At 40.9% G+C, this 22,468-nt stretch overlaps 1 protein-coding gene across 1 annotated transcript in view; it reads left to right on the top strand.

Annotated features, from left to right (window-relative positions):
* The first annotated feature begins 11,022 nt into the window (after positions 1-11,022).
* The window catches only part of SERPINB5 (serpin peptidase inhibitor, clade B (ovalbumin), member 5), a 21,900-nt gene continuing 10,454 nt past the window's right edge, over positions 11,023-22,468 (top strand). Inside the window, exons 1-3 of the mRNA XM_005881785.2 lie at positions 11,023-11,153; positions 17,079-17,253; positions 19,778-19,915. Coding sequence (XP_005881847.1) covers positions 17,086-17,253; positions 19,778-19,915 — 306 coding nt within the window. The 5' untranslated portion in view covers positions 11,023-11,153; positions 17,079-17,085. The remainder of the gene's footprint in view (positions 11,154-17,078; positions 17,254-19,777; positions 19,916-22,468) is intronic.

Genomic DNA, 22,468 nt, shown 5'->3' with positions numbered 1-22,468 from the left:
GCAACTTGCCCCAAGCTAAGAGGGTGTCACCATGTAAGATGAGGATATAATTTATGTATGGCTCAATATTAAATTTCATGCTGAGGAAGAGATACAGGGACAGCCAGGGAAAAATAGGGTTCAAGTCCACTGACTCAACTCTGACACCACCGGTTGTGCAGTGTGCTGAATTAGAGGACGCTCTGTGCCTCTGGAGGTTTATCAATGAAGTATTTGATATTGTAACGCCTGACACATGGTAAGTGTGAGCACATGCTTGTTGGCTGGCCTAAAACAAGTGCCACATTTTGCTACTACAGACATCCCTACAATATGAAAAGGACAGAAAACTTTCCACTAGATTCAGACTTTTCATTTATTGAAAGCAGTTGGAAGATGATGGCCGTTTTTTCTCTAAATTAGAACTACAGTGTGTGCGGATTACTTCCTGTGTAAAGTAGAGGTAGTATTTTTGTTCAAGTTGGAATATGTTTAGTTCATGCTGACAAATCACATGCAATTGAGAGCCTGATTCAAACAGGAGATGATATGGTTCTGGGGACTCAGTCTTCTCAACACCGGGGTTGGTGCTCGCGTTTTCCATTGGAGAGATGTTGAAGTTAAAATAATCCCAACACTTGGGAGCTGGAATTTACGAAGTTTAGGTTCTCCACCCAGACTAACTGCCCCAACAGCCTCTAATTGCTTGGACGTTGGTTGGCGAAGCTTGCCTCAGCACAAACGCTGCTGCTGTCAGGGTGCGAGAGTGAGGGGAGAAGCAAGTTAGCATAGGTGATTTTCAGCAGGAGGAAACCCAGAAGCCTTTTTTGTTTTTTAAAGGTTAGATTTGTCTTATTGTTCACCTAACAACACTCCTAACCTAAACCCCATCTGGTGAGCCTCATGATGACCTGGTAATTTAGCTCCTCCTTGAAAAGAACTGTGGATACCTTCCATGTACTGTAGACTTTTAATTTAGAAATTAAAGGCTACATGTTTTATTTTTTGGTGAGAAATTGTTTAATTTGTACCCCATGTTTCTTCTTTCTATTAAATTCTCAACTCATGTGCCAATAAACCTATTCATTGACTTTTTTTTTTCTTTTAGAAACTGCATACCTTTTTAGCTTTTCTCCTTCCTGACTTAGAGCTAGCTTTTTTGTTCTGGGTGTCAGCTATTTAAAGGCATGCTGTAATCTCTTGGATGGGTAAAGAGAAAGGAGGAGGGATGTTGCTGTTCTCACACATCCTCCTCCTACTCAAAAGCTACTTAAAGACTTGCTCCACTTTCCTCCGGCTCCTCCTTCTCTGGCTAATGATACCTCCCTGTGAAGTCATGACTGGTATCCATAGGTAAACACTAGTTTGCTTATCAAATCCTGGAACACAAAGACCTTGGAAAAGTAGGTTGAAGATTGATATCAAAGAGGCCTAATTTTTTTTTCGTAATGCCTTTTTTATTACAATATCCAAAAAACCAAGCATACAAGTTTAGGAGGCACAGATGACAAGAACATGCCAAGGCAAATGGGAAATTTAGCATCTTTTGCCAAACAATGAACATAAAAAGTAATGGGGCATTTTCATCTTCAAAGCATTTCAGGGCTAATTATTTCGCCCATCTCCCCAAGAAGTAGGTGTTATTAACCTCATTTCAAAGATAAGAAAATGGAGACTTGAAGCAGCTATGAGAGCAACTTGCCCCAAGCTAAGAGGGTGTCACCATGTAAGATGAGGATATAATTTATGTATGGCTCAATATTAAATTTCATGCTGAGGAAGAGATACAGGGACAGCCAGGGAAAAATAGGGTTCAAGTCCACTGACTCAACTCTGACACCACCGGTTGTGCAGTGTGCTGAATTAGAGGACGCTCTGTGCCTCTGGAGGTTTATCAATGAAGTATTTGATATTGTAACGCCTGACACATGGTAAGTGTGAGCACATGCTTGTTGGCTGGCCTAAAACAAGTGCCACATTTTGCTACTACAGACATCCCTACAATATGAAAAGGACAGAAAACTTTCCACTAGATTCAGACTTTTCATTTATTGAAAGCAGTTGGAAGATGATGGCCGTTTTTTCTCTAAATTAGAACTACAGTGTGTGCGGATTACTTCCTGTGTAAAGTAGAGGTAGTATTTTTGTTCAAGTTGGAATATGTTTAGTTCATGCTGACAAATCACATGCAATTGAGAGCCTGATTCAAACAGGAGATGATATGGTTCTGGGGACTCAGTCTTCTCAACACCGGGGTTGGTGCTCACGTTTTCCATTGGAGAGATGTTGAAGTTAAAATAATCCCAACACTTGGGAGCTGGAATTTACGACGTTTAGGTTCTCCACCCAGACTAACTGCCCCAACAGCCTCTAATTGCTTGGACGTTGGTTGGCGAAGCTTGCCTCAGCACAAACGCTGCTGCTGTCAGGGTGCGAGAGTGAGGGGAGAAGCAAGTTAGCATAGGTGATTTTCAGCAGGAGGAAACCCAGAAGCCTTTTTTGTTTTTTAAAGGTTAGATTTGTCTTATTGTTCACCTAACAACACTCCTAACCTAAACCCCATCTGGTGAGCCTCATGATGACCTGGTAATTTAGCTCCTCCTTGAAAAGAACTGTGGATACCTTCCATGTACTGTAGACTTTTAATTTAGAAATTAAAGGCTACATGTTTTATTTTTTGGTGAGAAATTGTTTAATTTGTACCCCATGTTTCTTCTTTCTATTAAATTCTCAACTCATGTGCCAATAAACCTATTCATTGACTTTTTTTTTTCTTTTAGAAACTGCATACCTTTTTAGCTTTTCTCCTTCCTGACTTAGAGCTAGCTTTGTTGTTCTGGGTGTCAGCTATTTAAAGGCATGCTGTAATCTCTTGGATGGGTAAAGAGAAAGGAGGAGGGATGTTGCTGTTCTCACACATCCTCCTCCTACTCAAAAGCTACTTAAAGACTTGCTCCACTTTCCTCCGGCTCCTCCTTCTCTGGCTAATGATACCTCCCTGTGAAGTCATGACTGGTATCCATAGGTAAACACTAGTTTGCTTATCAAATCCTGGAACACAAAGACCTTGGAAAAGTAGGTTGAAGATTGATATCAAAGAGGCCTAATTTTTTTTCGTAATGCCTTTTTTATTACAATATCCAAAAAACCAAGCATACAAGTTTAGGAGGCACAGATGACAAGTATTTTAAAATACATATGTGTATATTGTGTGTGTGTGTGTGTGTGTGTGTGTGTATAAAGTGTTGGTAGCTCCCCTTCCCCAAAGATCAGCTGTTTTCCTTAATCATCTGTATTAGTGTCAACAAATGGCTACAGATACCTATTACTTTGAGAATTTAATATATTATTGTGAATTTAAACAAGCCAAAGAGCAAGAGGAAAAAACACTATGTGGATGACACATCTGGGGGTAAATTACCAAAACATTAAAGAGGCCTAATTTCATGTAAGAAGGATGACTACATCGTCTTTGTAATATTAACAAATGTTGGAGCTGACAATATAATTTGGTTTAGGGTTGTGCAAAAATCATGGGTCCATAGCAGAAGGCTAGGGGGGGTCTCCATCACAGAAAGCAGTATTTGTAGCAACAGCAGGTGCAAACAATGATTGTTATGAAAGCAACCGGTGTCCACTTCTAAGAAAGAAAGATGCTCCTTGAATATTTTGAAATATAACTAATTGAAAATTATAGTCAGTCATAAAAAAGATGAAATACTGTCATTTGCAACATCATGGCTTTCCTCATTTGTGAAATTAGAATCACAATACATAACTGACTTGAAAGAGATAATCTATATATATAAAAGGCTAAGTGACTGACTGTATGTCCATCTGACCGTCCTACCAACCAGTAAACATTGACTCGCCCATTCACGATACATATAAAGCTCTCGCTGGTGCCAATTGCACTCGTGTGTTTTGATCTGTCATTGTCGATTGTGAATTTGGTTGTTTTTGTTGACATTCTGAAGCTGAAAGAAAGCGGTAGAATATGTAGGCGCAATCATCATGCTACTGAGAAATCTTAATAGTAAATGGGGTCTTTGTAACGGTACTAGATTTGTTATCAAATGATTGCGACCTAACATAATTGAAGCTGAAGTATGAACAGGATTTGCGGAAGAAGAGATTGTTCTGATTCCAAGAATTGATTTGTCCGGTCTGACACTGGCAGTGTTTTTACTCTTGTGGTGGTATACAGGGAGATATTAGAATAAGTTTAATTAATTTTTCAGTCATTGTTTTTATCAATGCTGTTTTTAATACCATGTTTTTGTTGTTTTTATATCATGTCTTTGTTGTTATGTCATGTTGTTATTGTTTATTTATTAATCAATTTATATATTATTTTCATATACATTTTACTAATTTTCTTTCATCTCTGACACTTCTAGTATACAGGGAGATATTAGAATAAGTTTAATTAATTTTTCAGTCATTGTTTTTATCAATGCTGTTTTTAATACCATGTTTTTGTTGTTTTTATATCATGTCTTTGTTGTTATGTCATGTTGTTATTGTTTATTTATTAATCAATTTATATATTATTTTCATATACATTTTACTAATTTTCTTTCATCTCTGACACTTCTATTATATAGAAAGGGCAAATAGCGATATTAAATATTTCTTCTAATTACTTTCCTTTCAATGTGCACAAATCCGTGCACCAGGCCACTAGTTATACATAAAATTGCTTTGGGGAAAAGGCGGGATATGCAGTAAAAACATAAATTGCATGATAAGTTGCCATAGTGATAGTAATGGTGTGTCCATTACTTATTATGAAATTTAATATGAAATATTAAATATACACTCCCCTCTTCAAAGACTACATCCCCCACTTTTACTACTGGAAAATTCTACTTTTATTCTTGTTTCTAAATTTGTTCTTTTGCTGATGCTCTTTGCTGTTTATAAGACACCCAGACCTAAATGGAGAAAGTGAAAATTGTGCATAATTGGATGTGTGTGTGTGTGTGTGTGCGTGTGTGCATGAGGTATAACCAAACATTCTTAATTCCTCTTAAGCTTTAAAGACTATCAAATTTTTCTCCAATTATAAAAAATAACCTATCATTTCCCCCCATCATATCTACTACATAGATAAAATTAATTTCTCTGAGGTTTGTAACCTCACTATTGTTTTTAGAGAGTAGAAATCATGATAGCTAACATTTTTGGACATTTGTGGGTAGAAGGTGATGATTTCAGTACATTATATGTATTTTTTCATGTAGTCCTCATTCTAACCCTATGAAGAATTATTAATGTCACCCCATTTTACAGATGAGGAGACTGAGGCAAAGTGAGATTTAGTAATTTGCTCAAGGCCATGGAGTCAGTAAATGGCAGAGCTGGGAATCAGCCAGTCTCATGCCAGAATCAGCACTAACCACTGGACAGCCTGTGTCAGTGTGGAACCTGCTAGCAACCTGTGTTATTGAAAGTGTGAACTGTGAACAACCAGTTCTGAACCACTGGAAGGGATTTAGATTCTGAGGCCCAGATGTACAGAATCACACCTCTGGGGATTTGCGCCTCGGAATGTGCAGTTTGATTGAACTCTTTCTCCTTCCAATCTCCATCCTTAATATTCTGATGCACAATGGTGTTGAAGACCAGCAGCATGAATATTTTGATATAATTGGATAAAAAAGTTTGATTTAATTACTAAAAATGTTAATTAAATTTATTGGGGTGACATTGTTTAATAAAATTATATGGGTTTCAAGTGTACATTTCTGTGATACATGATCTGTATATATGTATTTTTAATATGTTTTTATTGATTTCAGAGAGAGGAAGGGAGAGAGAGAGGGAAAGAAACAGCAATGGTGAGAAAGAATCATTGACTGAGTGCAGTTTGATTGAACTCTTTCTCCTTCCAATCTCCATCCTTAATATTCTGATGCACAATGGTGTTGAAGACCAGCAGCATGAATATTTTGATATAATTGGATAAAAAAAGTTTGATTTAATTACTAAAAATGTTAATTAAATTTATTGGGGTGACATTGTTTAATAAAATTATATGGGTTTCAAGTGTACATTTCTGTGATACATGATCTGTATATATGTATTTTTAATATGTTTTTATTGATTTCAGAGAGAGGAAGGGAGAGAGAGAGGGAAAGAAACAGCAATGGTGAGAAAGAATCATTGACTGACTTCCTCCTGCACCACCCTACACTGGGGATTGAGCCCAAAACCCTGGCATATGCCCTGACCAGGAATGGAACCATGACCTCCTGGTTCCTGGGGTCAAGGGCATGTACCTTGGTTGTGGGCACATCCCCAGTAGGGAGTGTGCAGGAGGCAGCTGATCAATGTTTCTCTCTCATTGATGTTTCTAACTCTCTATCCCTCTCCCTTCTTCTCTGTAAAATTTCAATAAAATATATTAAAAAAAAAAAAAGAATCACTGTTTGCACCTGCTGTTGCTACAAATACTGCTTTCTACTACTGGATATCTGCTCACGTGTCCTTTTACAAATTCCAGACATGTTTATTTAATGTCTCATGTGCAAAGCACTGTAAGAGTTCTAAGAGGGGGAGTGGGTATATGCAGATAATGAAACATGGTCTCTGCTCTCCCTGTGGCTTAGGACCTAGGGAGGGACCAGGCTCAGACACACATGGTAGTGGGTGTGAGGAAGAGGAGCGAGTGCAGATGGGGCTCAGTGAAGAAATGTTGGTCTCAAGTTTCCACATGGGGAGGACTTGGAGCTACAACAAGCAAAGCCCAAAGTCCTCCAGGTCTGGGAAAAATGAAGACTCTGGATAGAAAGTATCCTTTAGATTCCTTCTCAGGAGGTAGAGACCAGAATTCATACACTACTCCCTCTCATCCCAAATACCTTGGAAGCTTCTTGAAAATTTCCTCCCTTCCCAAGTGAAGCCAGTTGACTTCATGTCTGAGATGTTTACATTCCTACATTCTCTCATACGTCCTGTCAACACGTAGAACTAATGATTGTTAGGTGAAGGAGTCCTCATATTCCACTCAATATATTCCATCATCCACATCAAACGGATACATTTAATCTCAGATTAGCCACAATAGTATGGTGTTTGATACAGGAGTGTAGAGGATTTATTACAAGCACTACCTGGATTTAAATATGGAATCTGCTTTCCGCTTTATCAACCTGACCTGGGGGAAGTCATGCACTAGCCCGGTGCCTCTGTAGTTATTTCCTTTTCATTTATAAAATAGAATAAATCTAGAACTTCTGTAAAATGGTTATTACAAGTCATGTGGTTAAAGGTCTTACATCACTCTTAAAAATGTGCACACAAGGCGCTGGGGGCTCAAGTTTCACTGTTTGGAAACAAGGGGTTTGGACTTGGCCAAGCTTCCTTTAGAGCTGAGCCTAGACTTCTCCTTGACTCTCTGTGCGCTGTAGTTGCATCATGTAGTCAGGCAGAGATCCAGGCCACCACCGAGTCAGCATGGGACTGGTCCTGCGGAGGAGGAGGGAGGAAGTGTCAGGCCTGTTCCCGCCTGTACCTCCTCCTGGGGCGGGGATCCTTCTGGAAGGGCTCCTGTCCTCCTTGGCCTGGTTCATCTCAGGGGGGTAGGGGGGTTGGGGCTGGTTGATGTCTTGGGTGTGACCCCAGCTTCTGCTGGGCCACTTTGAGCTCCTAGACCTCACTAAGGGACACTCTGGAATTTCTACTTCTTAAGAGACATAACTTAAAAGATATGTCGCCCTTTATTAGCAACTAAACTAGTAGGTATCTGCTGTATACCACAGGTAGTAATTGACTACAACTGGAGACTTATTATGCAAAGGCTCAGTTGTGGCAGACAGCTTTTTGAAAGTAAGTTGTCAAGAACCAGAGCTTTCTAATCATAAGAAATAATATATGATGACTATAGAAAATTTAGAAGACACAGCGCACTACATAAAAAAATTAAAATCACCTTTAATTTCACCAGCCAGAAATAACTATTGTTAAAATTATTTTATGCATTTTCGTTACGTCTTCTAAGTATACACACACATATGTAATTTTTAAAAAAATATATTTTATTGATTTTTTACAGAGAGGAAGGGAGAGGGATAGAGAGTTAGAAACATCGATGAGAGAGAAACATCGATCAGCTGCCTCCTGCAAACTCCCCACTGGGGATGTGCCCACAACCAAGGTACATGCCCTTGACCGGAATCGAACCTGGGACCCTTGAGTCTGCAGGCCGATGCTCTATCCACTGAGCCAAACCAATTAGGGCCACATATTTAATTTTTAATGCAAAAAAATCAAGGAACCCTTAAGTGCATTATAGTAAGAAGGGGAAGTCCCTAAATATACATGTACATTTATATATTTTTTTAACCTACTGGGATGCAACTAATCTTGTGAGCATGACTCTTTCTTTATTGTTTGTTTAGTTGTCTTAGTGTTTTATTTTCCCCTTAAGTTTGTTTCTTAGCAGAAAATTACATGTAAATTATTTCCCATAACAGGTGAACATTTACTATAAAATTTCTTCTAGACAGAACGGCTTTTTAAACACTAGAAGCTGATGAGACCAAGAGCATGACAGCATGTTAGGCTGCTAGGTTCTTGAAATGGATGTAATTAGGGTGAAAAATTATAAATCTGAGGTTTCGAAACTTTTTTTTCTGTCTCAGAAACACTAAGGCATACCTTGTCTTCTCTTTCCTGACTCAGTTTCTCCACACGTGAAGAAGGGATAATAGCTCTCAGCAGCTGAATGGAAGCCTTTATTGTTCTGTGAATTTCTAGACATGTGCAAGGTTCTTGTCATTCCTCTGCTATATGGGGAGATGCCATACTGGTATACATTGGAGGCACTCATACTTATTAATGGGGTGAAAAACACTTTATTATTTGTAGGTATCTGGGGAGGGTGCTCAACAATTTATGATTGAAATTTATCTTTGGAGAGAGAGAGAGAGAGAGAGAGAGAGAGAGAGAGAGAGAGAAAGAGAGAGGCGGAGAGGGGAGGGGAGGGGAGGAGAGGGAGAATATGAATGATTCTAAGCATGCTATAACAAAGCTCCTTTGAGTTGTTCCTGGGAGTGGCTGGGTGTGTCAAGCCATTCCTCAGCCCGAATGCTGAATAATCAAGTTATAATGTTTGCAGTATTTTAACCTATAGGTAAGAAAAGGCCCCGACAGAAGAGTCTCCTAGGTTATTAAATATTTGGGCTGATGATTACTTTTGTTGAACTACAGGAAATTATTGTTTGATAAATTTGTATGATGGATGAATGGATAATTCATTCTTTAAGCTATATGTTTTCCCTTCAAAAGAAAGCAACTACTCTTTTTAATACACAGTAATAACATAGTTTTGTGGCAAATAAAAAAAGAAGAAACATATTATTTTTGGAATTATAGAGCAAATGCTTCTTCCTACAAACAGGCATATCATTTCCAACTGGATATTTTAAAAGAAACATTTATTTCCAACAGTCAGAATTATGTTTGCGCTTCCTTGGGTATTGCTGAATTCCTGTCGCTGGAAGTGTTTCTGTCCAGGTTAGACAAGCACTGAACAGGAGTGTGACAGAGGGAATCTAGCTATCAAAAAGGAGAACAGACAAAGCTCTCCGATGTAAGTGCAAGTCTCTTAAAATCTTTGGGTCACAGTAGCAAGCATGCAGCAGGTGTTCAACAAATGATTCTAGTGACTTTGATGTGTGAATATCCTGTACTGGTCTTTTGGCCATTTTGACATTCCCTGAGGCTGTGCCTGTCTGAGGAATAGTGGAAGTGGTGATAATCACCACCATTATTAGGGAACATGCTATGTGCCGGGCACTCACATGGATTGTCTTTTCATGTATATACGTGTTTCATTTTACAGATGAGCAAGTTGAGCCTTGATAGGATCAGTACGTTGTCTAAGGTTTATCAAGTGGTGAGTGGTGGAGTCAGTGTTCAAGTTTATGATGTGGCCCTCACACCCACTTTCCCCACTATAGCTGGATAGTGAGATTTTTGAGAAGAATCCTGTCCACATCACTGACCTTCTTTCCTCCACTTGCTCCAGTGATACCCCAAATTCTACTGTTGGAGTTTAACTCATTGCGTTTATGACTTTGATGCTGGTTTATAATAAAATACCTAGTGCCTGGGAGGAAGGAAATCTATTAGTCATTCTTAGTTTAGCAAAATGAGTTGCTGTTATTCATTTAGTCAACAAGCATTTATTGACTCCATACTGTATATCAAGTCAATACCAAATGCTGGTGTTATAAAAAGAAATGAGGCTTGGTCTTTGCCTTTAAGATGCTTGTATTCAGATAGAGGAGAGCATAAAGGACATAGATTATTTTAAAACAATGTAGTAAATGAACAGAAGGGAATTAGGTGAGCACAGCAGAGAAGGAACTGGCTCATTTCAAGGTCCTTTCCTGAGTAGATTTGGTAGGAAGAGAGGAGGAGATCCCACTGCATGATGGATCTTCAAGAAGTCAGGACCACTGTCATAGACACAAAGAGCGGGATCCACAGAGAGCTTTCAGGGCAGAGCTCTGTAAACCAAATCACCAAATTTTATTGGTAACCCCATCAAGCGATTTCTCTTATCAATTTGGTACTATTTATTTTGCTAAATATAATTTATTTGATATGTCCTCTTCTTTTGTGACCACCTTTTTGTTTAATAGGTCGATAGCTCTTTGGTATCTAACAGAATGAGCTACTGTAATTTACATGGAAAGGATGGAGGTTAGGGTGTTTTTTGTGGCACAGCCATATTTGAGAAGTATGAATTATTTACAACCATCACATGTGCCTTCTCTTTCATATAATAGTTCACCTTCCGATTCCTCATGGGTTACCAGGGTTGCTCTTATGTATGTATTAGGCCAAGGCAGGATTTTTTGCAGCCCTTTCCTGCCTGAGCATGTAGGAGGCCTTTGGAAGCTGTGCAGGCAACAGCAGCTTCAGCCTGAATAATTTCTTCAATCTTGGAGAAGCTGCCAGGAGACATGAGTAAGAGCTGAGCATGCAGAAGTGGGAGGGATGAGAGTACAGGTGGGGCGTGGCCTCAGCGGGAGTGGCCGGGGTTCAGGTGAGCAAGCTGGCTGCTCTGACCACAGAATTGCTTCCACAGCGAGGTCCTTCTCTGAGCTTGGCTTTCCTTTTCCCTTGCTGTGTGTTTTCCAGGATAACTGCAACTCCAGGTAAGCAAAGTGGGGGTGGCAGGGCTGGTGAGTTCCCTTTACAGGGCAATTCTTAACACAAAAGAGGTGTTGGAGTTGATTCAAGATAGTGAACAAAGTCGACATAATGGGTTATTTTCAAGGTTAGGCTGTGGGCTTGGGGACTGTTGTCCATCACGCTCCACACGGGCAGCATCTCCAGCTCTCAGTCCTTTGGGAACCAGGAAGTCACATAGGGAGAGAAATCACTTAGCCATACAAGGTAAGAATCTGGAGAAATAACATGGCTGGGAGGATTTGGTGGTGGTGGTGGGAGGGGAGGAGGGGCATGGGCACAGCAGTGATTGATGGAGGGACGAGAGTACAGGTGGGGCGTGGAGAAGGAAGTATTTCTGAGCACACTTTTGGGCCTTGGAATTAAGAATGAATTTTGAAATGCTTATTTCAGAAAGGGCCTGATACTCAAAACCTGGAGAAAGTGGCAACACATTTGAATGTCTGACTCGCCTTCCTGGTTGGTTTTGTGTGCTTTAAGATTCAGACTTCAAAACTGCTCTTCTTCTTGGCATTTTTAAGCATCTAGTCGGTGTTCACTTACTTGAAACTGCCTTCTTCTAAGCAGAATGTATTCTCCCTCCCTGTTTCTGGGGTCTAGGATACTTGAAACAAGTTATAGATGTCAAATATGTATTCTTGGGCAACTTTTCAAACAGGTTGGCTCATCGTTCCTTTTTTTTACAGTGGCTGCTGTTTATATGGCTTCGTTTAAGAGTATCATATTGAAGATCAACTTAAGGTGTCAGGCTGTTCTGTAGACTCAGATTCAGAGCTGAGGGGTCTTAGATGTATTTCATCTCAGTTCTTCATTCTGTAGATGAGCATGACTCACAGAGGTGACGACGTGATGTTCTAAGTCACACAGCTTATAAGTGGCAAGATCATTAGAATTCACGCTTCAAACTCACAGCTTGTGGAAGTTTCCATGACAACATGGGTATTCTTAACAGCCTGTCATCCCCTTCATCACTCTAAAGGTTTGATAGAATTAGGTGGGTCTCAAGACTCAGTCCCTATCAGTAGGTGAAAGAATTGGCTGACTTCCTTGATTGGGGGAGAGAGAGAGATGGAAGCCAGCCTGAAGAAAATCCCAGAAAATGACTCAGGTCTACATCTTTGCTTCTTAACACTTTGAATTCTGCCACTTCAATCCCTCTGGGTTGTGGGTTGACTTTGAGGGTTGCAACCTCAGCAGTCTTGGTCATGCTGGCGTGGCCAGTCTGGCTCTAGTTTGCTGTTAGGCAGCAGTGGGATGGCTCAGTCGTCAAGATCAGGCTTCTGAACAAACAGGAGGAGATAGGACATCTCACAATATCAGAGCAAAGTAGAGGTGCTCTTGCCATAGAAAATTAGGCCCTAACCTTATTACTAATAGCAGCCTTGTCCTTTCCTGCTAACAAAGGTCTTCCCGTATATGTTTACTCCTTTCGTCACTTCCTTTAATCCTGACAGTCTCTCACACTGCAGAAGCTCCAAGGTCTCCTATTTTCTTAACCTGGCTGTGTGTTTTTTTCCTCTTGAAATTGGAATACGGACAGCAGAAGCTGTGTTTTTAGGCATCTGGTGATAGTTACTCTAATAGGCAAGATTCCTCAAGGCCATTGCTTAAGGACTGGCTACACAAAATACTTAAGATTATTTTTTTCTCTGCATTTTTCTTCATATGTCATATGGGGCAGGTTAGCATGAATGACAACCACAATCACCTGACACAGTGAAAAGAATTTTAAGTAATGAGAAAGCTGTGCACCTGGCTGTGTGTGTGCATGCACGCACACGTGTATAGAGAAGAGTGTGGTGGGTGGTCTGTAGGGAGGCTGAACATATATTGTTCAGTACAGAACATGATTGAGAATGAAAGGGACATGTCAGAACAGCAAACATTATCCAGGACTGTCCCAGGCAGTGGGACGTATGGTCAACCTGTCCCTAGAGCATTTATCTCAATCAAATGGTCTATCAACAAGTTTGAGGACCATTGGCTTAGATGCACTAAAGACTCTGGGAATCTTTGTGCAGGGGCTATAAGTCTAGAGAAGTGAGCATGCCTGATCCTGCTCATGTTCTAGTGCACGCCTCTCCATTCATTTGGGATTGCTTGCAGTCTTTTTGGCCCACATTTTTTTCATAGCTAACTCCCACTTGTCTTTAGGACTCACCTTTAGTGTGACTTACTTAATGGCACCATCTCTGAGGAAACCTCACTGAGATTTCTATGATAAGTGAGCTCTCTCCCTCTCGAGTAAGGGTTCCCATGACAACCTGTGCTCCCCAAGAAAATGCCCAGGACTCATTACACACATCATGGCATTAGGCTGACAGCTGCTTGAAGGCAGGACCCGTGCTGGGTTCACCTTTGATTCCTTAACACTTAACTCAGTGCCTGACATGCATTTGGTACTCAGTTAATACTTTTTAAATGAAAGCAATATAACATTAGTCATTGGCAACATAAATGGCAGGAAGAGAACAAGAGATTCTCCAGGGAGGAAATGAGAGAAAAAAAGTTTGTATTGATTTTTAAAAAAAGAAGCAAAGTACCTTGGTATCTCTAAAGGGTAATTCAGGACATGTAGGAGTTTTGGAACTCTAAAGACTTGTGGGAGAAAAAACGTCAGCCAAGACACAGTTACCGAGGGTGGGGGTGTGGTGTGGTTGGATGCACCAGGCTGGGTGCTGGGAGAAGTGAATGCTGGGGCTGGTTTTACCACTCTCACTCCCTTTGTGGGTGGCCTGGAGAATCCCTTCATCTTTGTCTGCCTCACTCTTCTCATCTGTAAAAGGAAGAAACGGAGCCAGACTAGATCCATGCCAAAATCTTGTCCCACTCTAAAGGTTTATGATTTTAGGACATATCGCAAAAACCAGGCAACTTAGTGATAAATTCTTACAGCTCTTTGTTGTTCATTTGTTGCATTTGAATTATTACTTAAATTTCCATTTCACTCTTTTAAACTTCTAAGTGACAAAAACATGCAGTATTTTCTACATTGGAACTGTAACTAAAATTATCTTTGTTATACTTATTCGAAGGTTTTCATGAAGACCAAAGAAGTTATCTCTATAAGAAAGTGATAATAAAATGAAAAAAAGTCTGTGGCAATTTTAGCACTCTGAGCAGAAGTCTTTAGAAATGTAAATTTACTCTGCAGATCTTGCTAATCTCTACTCTCATATCCATAATTTTTAGAGTATTTGCTACTAAAATGGTCCATGTTGAACCTGATGCTTTTTCCTGCGTGTGTAGCTCACATTGCTAAGATCTGCTTAAATGCTTTGACTGCCGTGCAGCACGGGGAGGTGGCCACTCACTGTGGCCCAATCATCCCTTGAACTACCTTAGCCTAGATCAGCTCTGCAGTGTTTTGGGGTCACTTGGGACCAATCACTGAACAACTGATCATATTTATCTGACAACATCTGATTGAGGAGTTAGCTGGTGATTGTTTGCTTCTATAGCAATTCCCATGTTCAGACCTCTTTTCTTTCTTTCTTTCTTCCTTTCTTTCTTCCTTCCTTCCTTCCTTCCTTCCTTCCTTCCCTCCTCTCTTTTTTTGCAGTGCTTTAATTCTTTATTGTTGAAAGTATTTGTCCAGACCTTTTCTGATACCTTTGTCAAGCATCAAACAACATTGTTGTTGCTGGGACCTCAGCTGTTAAGGGCTGCATGAACTTCCTCAGCCTGAAGGAGAATTTTCTGACAAAGGAGATAGTCAGCACATGAATGGGAGGCAGGCCTGTTGGACTCATGCTCTGAGGATTCTCATGCAAAGGAAAGGACTCTGAAAGGAGGGTCCGCACCCATGAGAAAGCCTCAGGTGTCAGGTGTGCTCTGATGAACATTCTCCAACAGCCACCTGAATCTATATCTTGAATTGCAACACAGTGTTAACTATGTTGTGTAATGAACTGTACAAAAAGCCAACTGTACAAAGTAGCTTGTATTCAGACAGAACTACTGAGACTAAGTGTATCTCAAAATGTTATAATGAATAATAGAATAAGCTTTGGTGGGACAAAACGGTAACACGAACATTTCCTTACTTTTTGGTACGCTTTGAGGTGTTTGTAGTCAAACTCCCTTAGCACAGTACTCCCAGGTCTTAAACACAGGTTTTCTACACAAAGGAAGTCAAACGTTAAAAGGAAAGCTTGTTATTGATTATGCAAAATTGTTGGAATTGCTCTCTTTGAGGATAGTGAATGCATTCTGGGAAGAACTACTTGTGTTTGTTAAAGCACAATTGGTATGTTTCAGGTTATTATTTATGTGATTAGGCCTCAGTTGTTGAAGCTTTGAGAAGTTTACAGGGATCTGGGCAGAGCCTTCTATATTTGGTGAAAAAACAGCTCATTCAAGCTTCTCAATTTGGTTGAGAAATAACTCATGTTAAATTTTATTGTAGACAAACTCAGCATTATCAATGTTAAATTTGCTCCTGGAGAAAGGACTCCCTCAAATCTTTTGTGAATTTTCTTTTTATTTCCTCGTGATGGACACACTGGTCCAAATACTCTGCATGCTCCCATTTCTGTCTCATTGCCCTCTGTACACCTCATGCTGGTCTCTGTGACTGGGGTGTGCAGTCGTCCCTCGGCCTCTGACCCCACCCCAGAAGAAAAAATAAGGCTGTGAGCTATCCACCCTGACTTTAGATGACCTTGAGATAGGTTTGCAATGAGAACACTGATCTGAGTTCTGTTAGCTGTGCTTGTCAGGGACATAAAGTAAAGGAGGAAGAAGTCTTTGGAGGTGACCAGCGAGCATGAACAAGGTCACAACCTGGGTGACTTAACACAGAAATGTCTTCTCTCACAGTCCTGGAGGCCAGAAGTCTGAAATCAAGGTCTCGGCAGGGCCACGTTCCCTCTGCAAGCCCTAGAGGAGACTATTCCTCGTCTCTCTCTTGGCTTCTGGGTTGCCAGCCATCCTTGGTGTTCCTTGGCTTGTAGAAACATCACTCCAATCTCTGCCTGTTGTCACATTGGTGTCTTCGCATCATCTTCTCTCTGTGCCTGTCTGTCTCTGTCTTTCCTCCTGTTCTTTCTGATAAGGACACCAGTCATATTGGATTAGGACCTCAACTTAATTAAATCTACAAAGACCCTATTTTCAAATAAGTTCACATTCACTGGTACCCAGGGATGGGACTCCAACATATCTTTTGGGGGAAACACAAATTCAACCCATAACACCTACTATTAAACTGAATCACACAAAACTGCTGTGACTTGACTGTTTTTGATGTACAAAAATGCCAGTTTTGTATGCTTTAACCTCAATCCTATTTGAAACAATATGGATAAATAAAACCAACTGATTCTGTTCAGTGCCGTCAACTGTTCTGACCACTTGCTGAGGAAGAGGTGTGATCACTGGGCTCCTGACAGTGGTCATTGTGGCTGAGTATGCTTGAATTTGAAGATTTCGGGCAGAGCTGCTCACACTGAGGACCTCAAAAGCTGGGCCATTCAGATCTTAGGGTATTTGCCCAGAAGTTTCTTCCCCACTGGCTTTTTAAATTGCATTTAATGCAAAGTTCCTTCTTCTCTTCTATCCAAGACCATTACTTTGTTTAGATGGACTTTTTTTTTTTAGGATTTTTAAAATTGATTTTTAGAGAGAGAAAAAGGGAGGGGGAGAGAGAGAGAAAAACATAGATGTAATAATGAAACATTGATTGGCTGCCTCCTGCACACTTCCCCACCAGGGATTGAGCCCGTAGCCCGGGCATGTGCCCTGACCTGGAGTTGAACCAGCAACCATTTGGTGCATGGGACAATGCCCAACCAACTAAGCCACACTGGGAGGGTTGTTCAGATGGAATACTTATTGGGGTGGCAGAATTCAGGTGAGAAGACTTTAAAGACCCTTATCCTTTGTTTCAGGCCCACGATGGATGCCCTGCAACTGGCAAACTCTGCTTTTGCAGTTGATCCGTTCAAAAAACTCTGTGAAAAGGAGCCAGCAGGCAATGTCCTCTTCTCTCCCATCTGTCTCTCCACCTCCCTGTCACTTGTTCAAGTAGGAGCCAAAGGTGACACAGCCAATGAAATTGGACAGGTAAGCCCCACACCCTGTTTCTACTTAGAGCAAGACTAGAGCAGTGGTTCTCAACCTTCTGGCCCTTTAAATACAGTTCCTCATGTTGTGACCCAACCATAAAATTATTTTCATTGCTACTTCATAACTGTAATGTTGCTACTGTTATGAATTGTAATGTAAATATCTGATATGCAGGATGGTCTTAGGCGACCCCTTTGAAAGGGTCATTTGACCGCCAAAGGGGTCGCGACCCACAGGTTGAGAACCGCTGGACTAGAGTTATTAGAACCCATGGGCAGTGCCTAAGGAAGGATGAATGGGGCTCTGTGGTCTGAGATGCTCAGGATTGAGAGTTGTGTCACTACTAACACTCTCTCAATCTACTCTCAAATGTGAACGAAAGCTTACTTATTTGTCCTGCAACCCTGGCACCATGTGTGATGGAAAACCTGGGGATGTTCTAGGTAATCACAAGTTTTCCACTAATGAGTGGCCTTTGGCAAGTCACCCAACATCTTTCTATGTGCTATACTGTAAGAATCAACCAAGGTGGTGTTTATAAAATGTTCCACTGCAAAAACCCCAACCAGAAATAGTAGAAATCTATATCCCTGTGTTGTGCACAACATTTATTTACAGCATAATCTTTATTAGTTTTTACTGAAGTATAATGGACATTCAGCATTATATTGGTTTCAGATATCAATGATGATTGATATTTGTATATATTGCAAAATGATAATCACAGTAAGTCTAATTAACATCATACATAGTTATAGAATTTCTTTATTTTTGTGATGAGAAATCTTAAGATCTACTCCCTTAACTTTCAAATATGCAACACAGTATTATTAACTATTGACACCATGCTGTATATTGACACCATCCCCATGCCCTATTTTATAACTGGAAGTTTGTACCTTTTTACCCCCTTCACCCATTCCTCTCACCCCACTCCCATTTACTGTTAGATGGTAAGTGAACACCCCTCTCATTCCATTCCATAAATATTCTTATGTTGATTATCCTAGGTTCAACAGACTCTTTATTTCCATGAACTCATAGCATTTAAAAAGGGAACATCTTGTATCTACAAATCCCCAGAAAGTGTGACCCATGAAGTCTTCTTTGGGTCCTGATAATTGAAGAATTTACACTTGAAATTGCGTGCACTTGAAAAAGAACCTTCAACTGCGGGAAGAGGAGCTGTCTTTTCACCTGTCCTGCTCTCTCATCCTCCCCCTCCCCCCAAATCTCTACCCTATCTCCAATTTCTCATCTCCCACTAGAGAGGGGACAGAAGAAACTTCCTGGGAGAAGGTCTGTTCCTCAGCAATAATAAGGGTGATGTACATGCAGTCGTTCCTCCAGCAGTAATTACCTGATTTTAAAATTTTCTGGTCCTTTTACCTGTCAGCAGGCATGAGAGTTATGCACGGCCTTGGACTAGCCAACGTGACCTTGCAATAGTGGGGCTGTGCTACTCATTGGTGCCATGTGCCCATTTAGTGATGTTACCTGAGGTGTGGCCTCCAGGCACAGTTATGAGTTAGGAGTGAGGAGAGAGTCGCCTTGTGCTGACATCACGTTTTGAGGCACCGTGAGGCAGAGGAGATGCTGGGCTATTGATTGGGACAGAAGAAAAGTTAGGAACAAATGAAAAGGATTTAAGCCCTCCAGAAGATGACATCCTAGTTGTAAATGGCTTAGAAAGAACATTTTTAATTGATATACTTTAGGTGTTTTATGTATAATATCTGTAATCCTCATAACAACTCAGAAAAGTAGGTATTTCTAGTACAGTTTACAGAGGGGAGAGTGAAGCTGGGCAGAGCTGGGCTAGATTAGATTTCGAGTAGATATAGGCTGGGACTCAAAGGCCAGGTTGTCTGACTCTTGCCCACCCAGAGAAGCCCACCGTTGATGGTAAATGACACATCAGCCCATTTGTCACTTGTCAGAGGAACTAAAGGGACTAGATAGATCCTGGCTAGAGACTCCTCTACCCTGGAATCTGATACCTGCCTAATGATATTCTCTTTTGCTATAATCTTTCTCTTCTTGTGTCTGAATTACATGGAAATTGTAACCCAGTTTCACTCTTTCCCAAGTTTGGGGAGCCTCTGTGTGAGCATTAGAGGCATCATTTTGAAGAAAGTATAAATTTCCCAATAGTTAAATCCAGAGAAGAATATCTTTATGGCAGAGTTTCCCAATGGGGACAGTTTGGCCCTACCCCCCCTCCGGGGATATTTGGCAGTGTCTAGAGACATTTTTGATTGTCACAAATGGTACCTAGTAGGAAAGAGATGCTGCTAACATCCTACAATACCCAGATACCTAGGACAGTCCCCGAATCCCCTCACCTGGCAACAGAGAATACCCTGCCTGGAATGTCAGCAGGGCCAAGGTTGAGAAGCCTTGCTTCATGGGACAATGGAGCAGGGAGACACTGCACCCCCACGGAGGAGGGCAGTTACCATGACCCCTGCAGCAGCAAGACACATGCTTCATGGGTCGTGGATTTTTTTTCTCTTCACAGGTCCTTCATTTTGAAAACGTCAAAGATGTGCCCTTTGGATTTCAAACAGTAACGTCAGATGTAAACAAACTTAGTTCCTTCTATTCACTGAAACTGATCAAACGGCTCTATGTGGACAAATCTCTGAATCCATCTACAGTAAGTGGTTCAATGCCATTAACAAGATTTTAACTTTTTCCCAGGATTGGCACTGTCACAAGGTCAGACTCACAGTTTTGTTTTTTTTTTTTAATCCAGTAAAACTCACCTCTAGGATGCTCATTTATGGTTAGAGGCTAATTGAAATAACTCAGTCCTAGTGGAGAGGTTGAATATAGCGGGACTTAATTGTAGTCACATCTTCTAGCTCAAAATACAGAGAAGCTCACGGGTTTCTCTGGTCCCTCTCAAATACTCATATATCCTCCCCTTCCTCTTAGCTTCCTCATTTGGAGAAATGGAGAATAGAATCACTAATAATGTATCTCCATGGATGCAAGGCAGCTCAGGGTTCACACCTTTCTTAAACAGCAAGGTACAAGGCCTCATTGTTTATGCACACAACGTTCTTCTGATTTTCTCAAAATCAATACAAAACATAATGAACTATGAGTCAACAGTTTTCATCAGTCACACATTGTTTTTGTTCGTTTTCCTAGGCTGGCCATGAAGGTGTCTAAATAGGTAGTTCTCTGTATTTAATTCCAGCCATTTCTTGAAGGTTACTGGGGTTCCCTTAACTTTGATCCCAGAGTATAACATAATATTTTAAAAATCTGTATTTGAAACATATAGCTAACATCCTAGACTACAAAGAAGTTCATTCTCTATGTTAGTAATATAGAGTTGATTAAATTTGTGCTTGGATGGACAGAATTTTAAGCTTTCAAAAATTTAAAAGGTAGACTACCAGTTAAATATTTTACCATTTACTTTTTGCAGTAGCTGTTTGAGGACCTTGGTCACTAGATATTTATTCTTGTTGTTGAAAGTCACACATACACAGCCATTTTTCTTTCAACAATCACCCAGAGAACTGAAATAAAATATTGAGATGTGAGTTAGGACCTAAGTAGAGAAATAATTTAGAAGCTCCCTAGAGGGTCCTTAAGGAGATGTTTAATACATTTTGTGGCTGGCAGTGAGGACTGTGGAGGTCATTAATCTTGCTGAGGCTCCGACGTTCTTGGGTGGTCCCCGTTCTCTCAGTCTTGCTGAGGCTCCGATATTCTTGGTTGGGTTGCAATGAACACAATCAATTTGGCTACGGCTATAGCTGCTCTGAAGAAATTGAAGGAGCCCATGTTAGGACATTTAACCATCTATGTTCAGTTTGGTTGAACTTCTATTCAACATTTTGAATTATTTCAACCAAACCAGGAATTGCAAGGAATTTTATTTTAAGACTGCTTTTCATGGCTCCTGTTGGTTGTATAGCACCTGAAAATTCACTCATAATAGTACAAAACAGGTGTGGTCTCAGGAGGGCCACCTGAAGCAGAACTACCTTGGTGTTAAAAGTACAAGCTCCTGGTCTCAGATCACTTGAATCAAACTCAATAGGGATGGGATTTAGGGTTTTGCATTTCAACAAGCAATAGAACTAGAATCACTGCTATGTTCTCTATAGCACTGTTTCAGACTTAATGTGCATCTTGATAAAATGCATGCTCTGATTCAGTAGGTGTGAGATTCTGCACTGCCAACAACATTCCAAGTGATGTTAAAGCTTTGGTACTTGGACCACACTTTGAGTAGCAAGAGCCTATAGAATATTTATTTCAGTGAGAGTAAGAGTTTTCTGCTCATAAAGTTCTCTTTTCTGTACATTTCTTCTATTCTAAGACACATAAATGTGTGTACATTTTAATGTTTCTGAAATCATATTATAGCTGTTACATACATTCAACATGGTGTTTCTTTTCCAACCAAAGCTGATACTAAATTGATGAATGCTTTTAATAATTGATATGGTCTTAGAATGGAAGGAATGAAACATTCAATACAAAGAAAAGTCATTGATTATTCCATGAGGTTTCAATTTACTGAATAGTACAGGTTTTGAAAGCATATTCATAGTAATCCTATCTAATAAAAGACTAATATGCAAATTAGCCATCACTCTGTGACAAAGATGGCGGCACCCACAGCCAATAGGAGGGAATATTCTTGCAAATTGCTGTCACTCCTTGACAAAGATGGTGGCGGCTGGGCCAGGACGCAGGTGTTTTGCCCAACCCGCCGGTGGAGGGCCTCTGTGCCTGCTTGGTTGCCGCTGCCGTGGGGACAGAGGAGCAGAGACACAAGCCCACAGGGGGACCCAGCACCCAGCAACCCCAAACTCCACCTTGGCACTGGGGCTGCTGGGGCTGGAGGAGCAGAGACACAGCCCGCAGGGGGGCCCGGCACCCAGCAGCCCCAAGCCCCGTGGCCGTGGCGGCGCTGGGGTCAGAGGAGCAGAGACACAAGCCCACATGAGGCCCGGTACCCAGAAGCTCCAAGCCCTGCAGCCGCCATGGTGCTGGGGCCACTGGGGCCAGAGGAACAAAGACACAGCCTGCAGGGGGCCCGGCACCCAGCACCCCTAAGCTCCATGGCCGCAGAGGTGCTGGGGCCACTGGGGCTGCAGCGGAGACACAAACTTGCAGGAAACCTGTGGAAAGGGAGATAAACTATCATAACTTTATCTCCCTTTCCACAAGATGAGAAAAC

The sequence above is a fragment of the Myotis brandtii genome, unplaced genomic scaffold (genome assembly GCF_000412655.1).
Source record: "Myotis brandtii unplaced genomic scaffold, ASM41265v1 scaffold69, whole genome shotgun sequence".
NCBI lineage: Eukaryota > Metazoa > Chordata > Mammalia > Chiroptera > Vespertilionidae > Myotis > Myotis brandtii.
The sequence above is the reverse complement of the archived record's forward strand: the minus strand, read 5'-3'. Positions and strand labels throughout refer to the sequence as shown.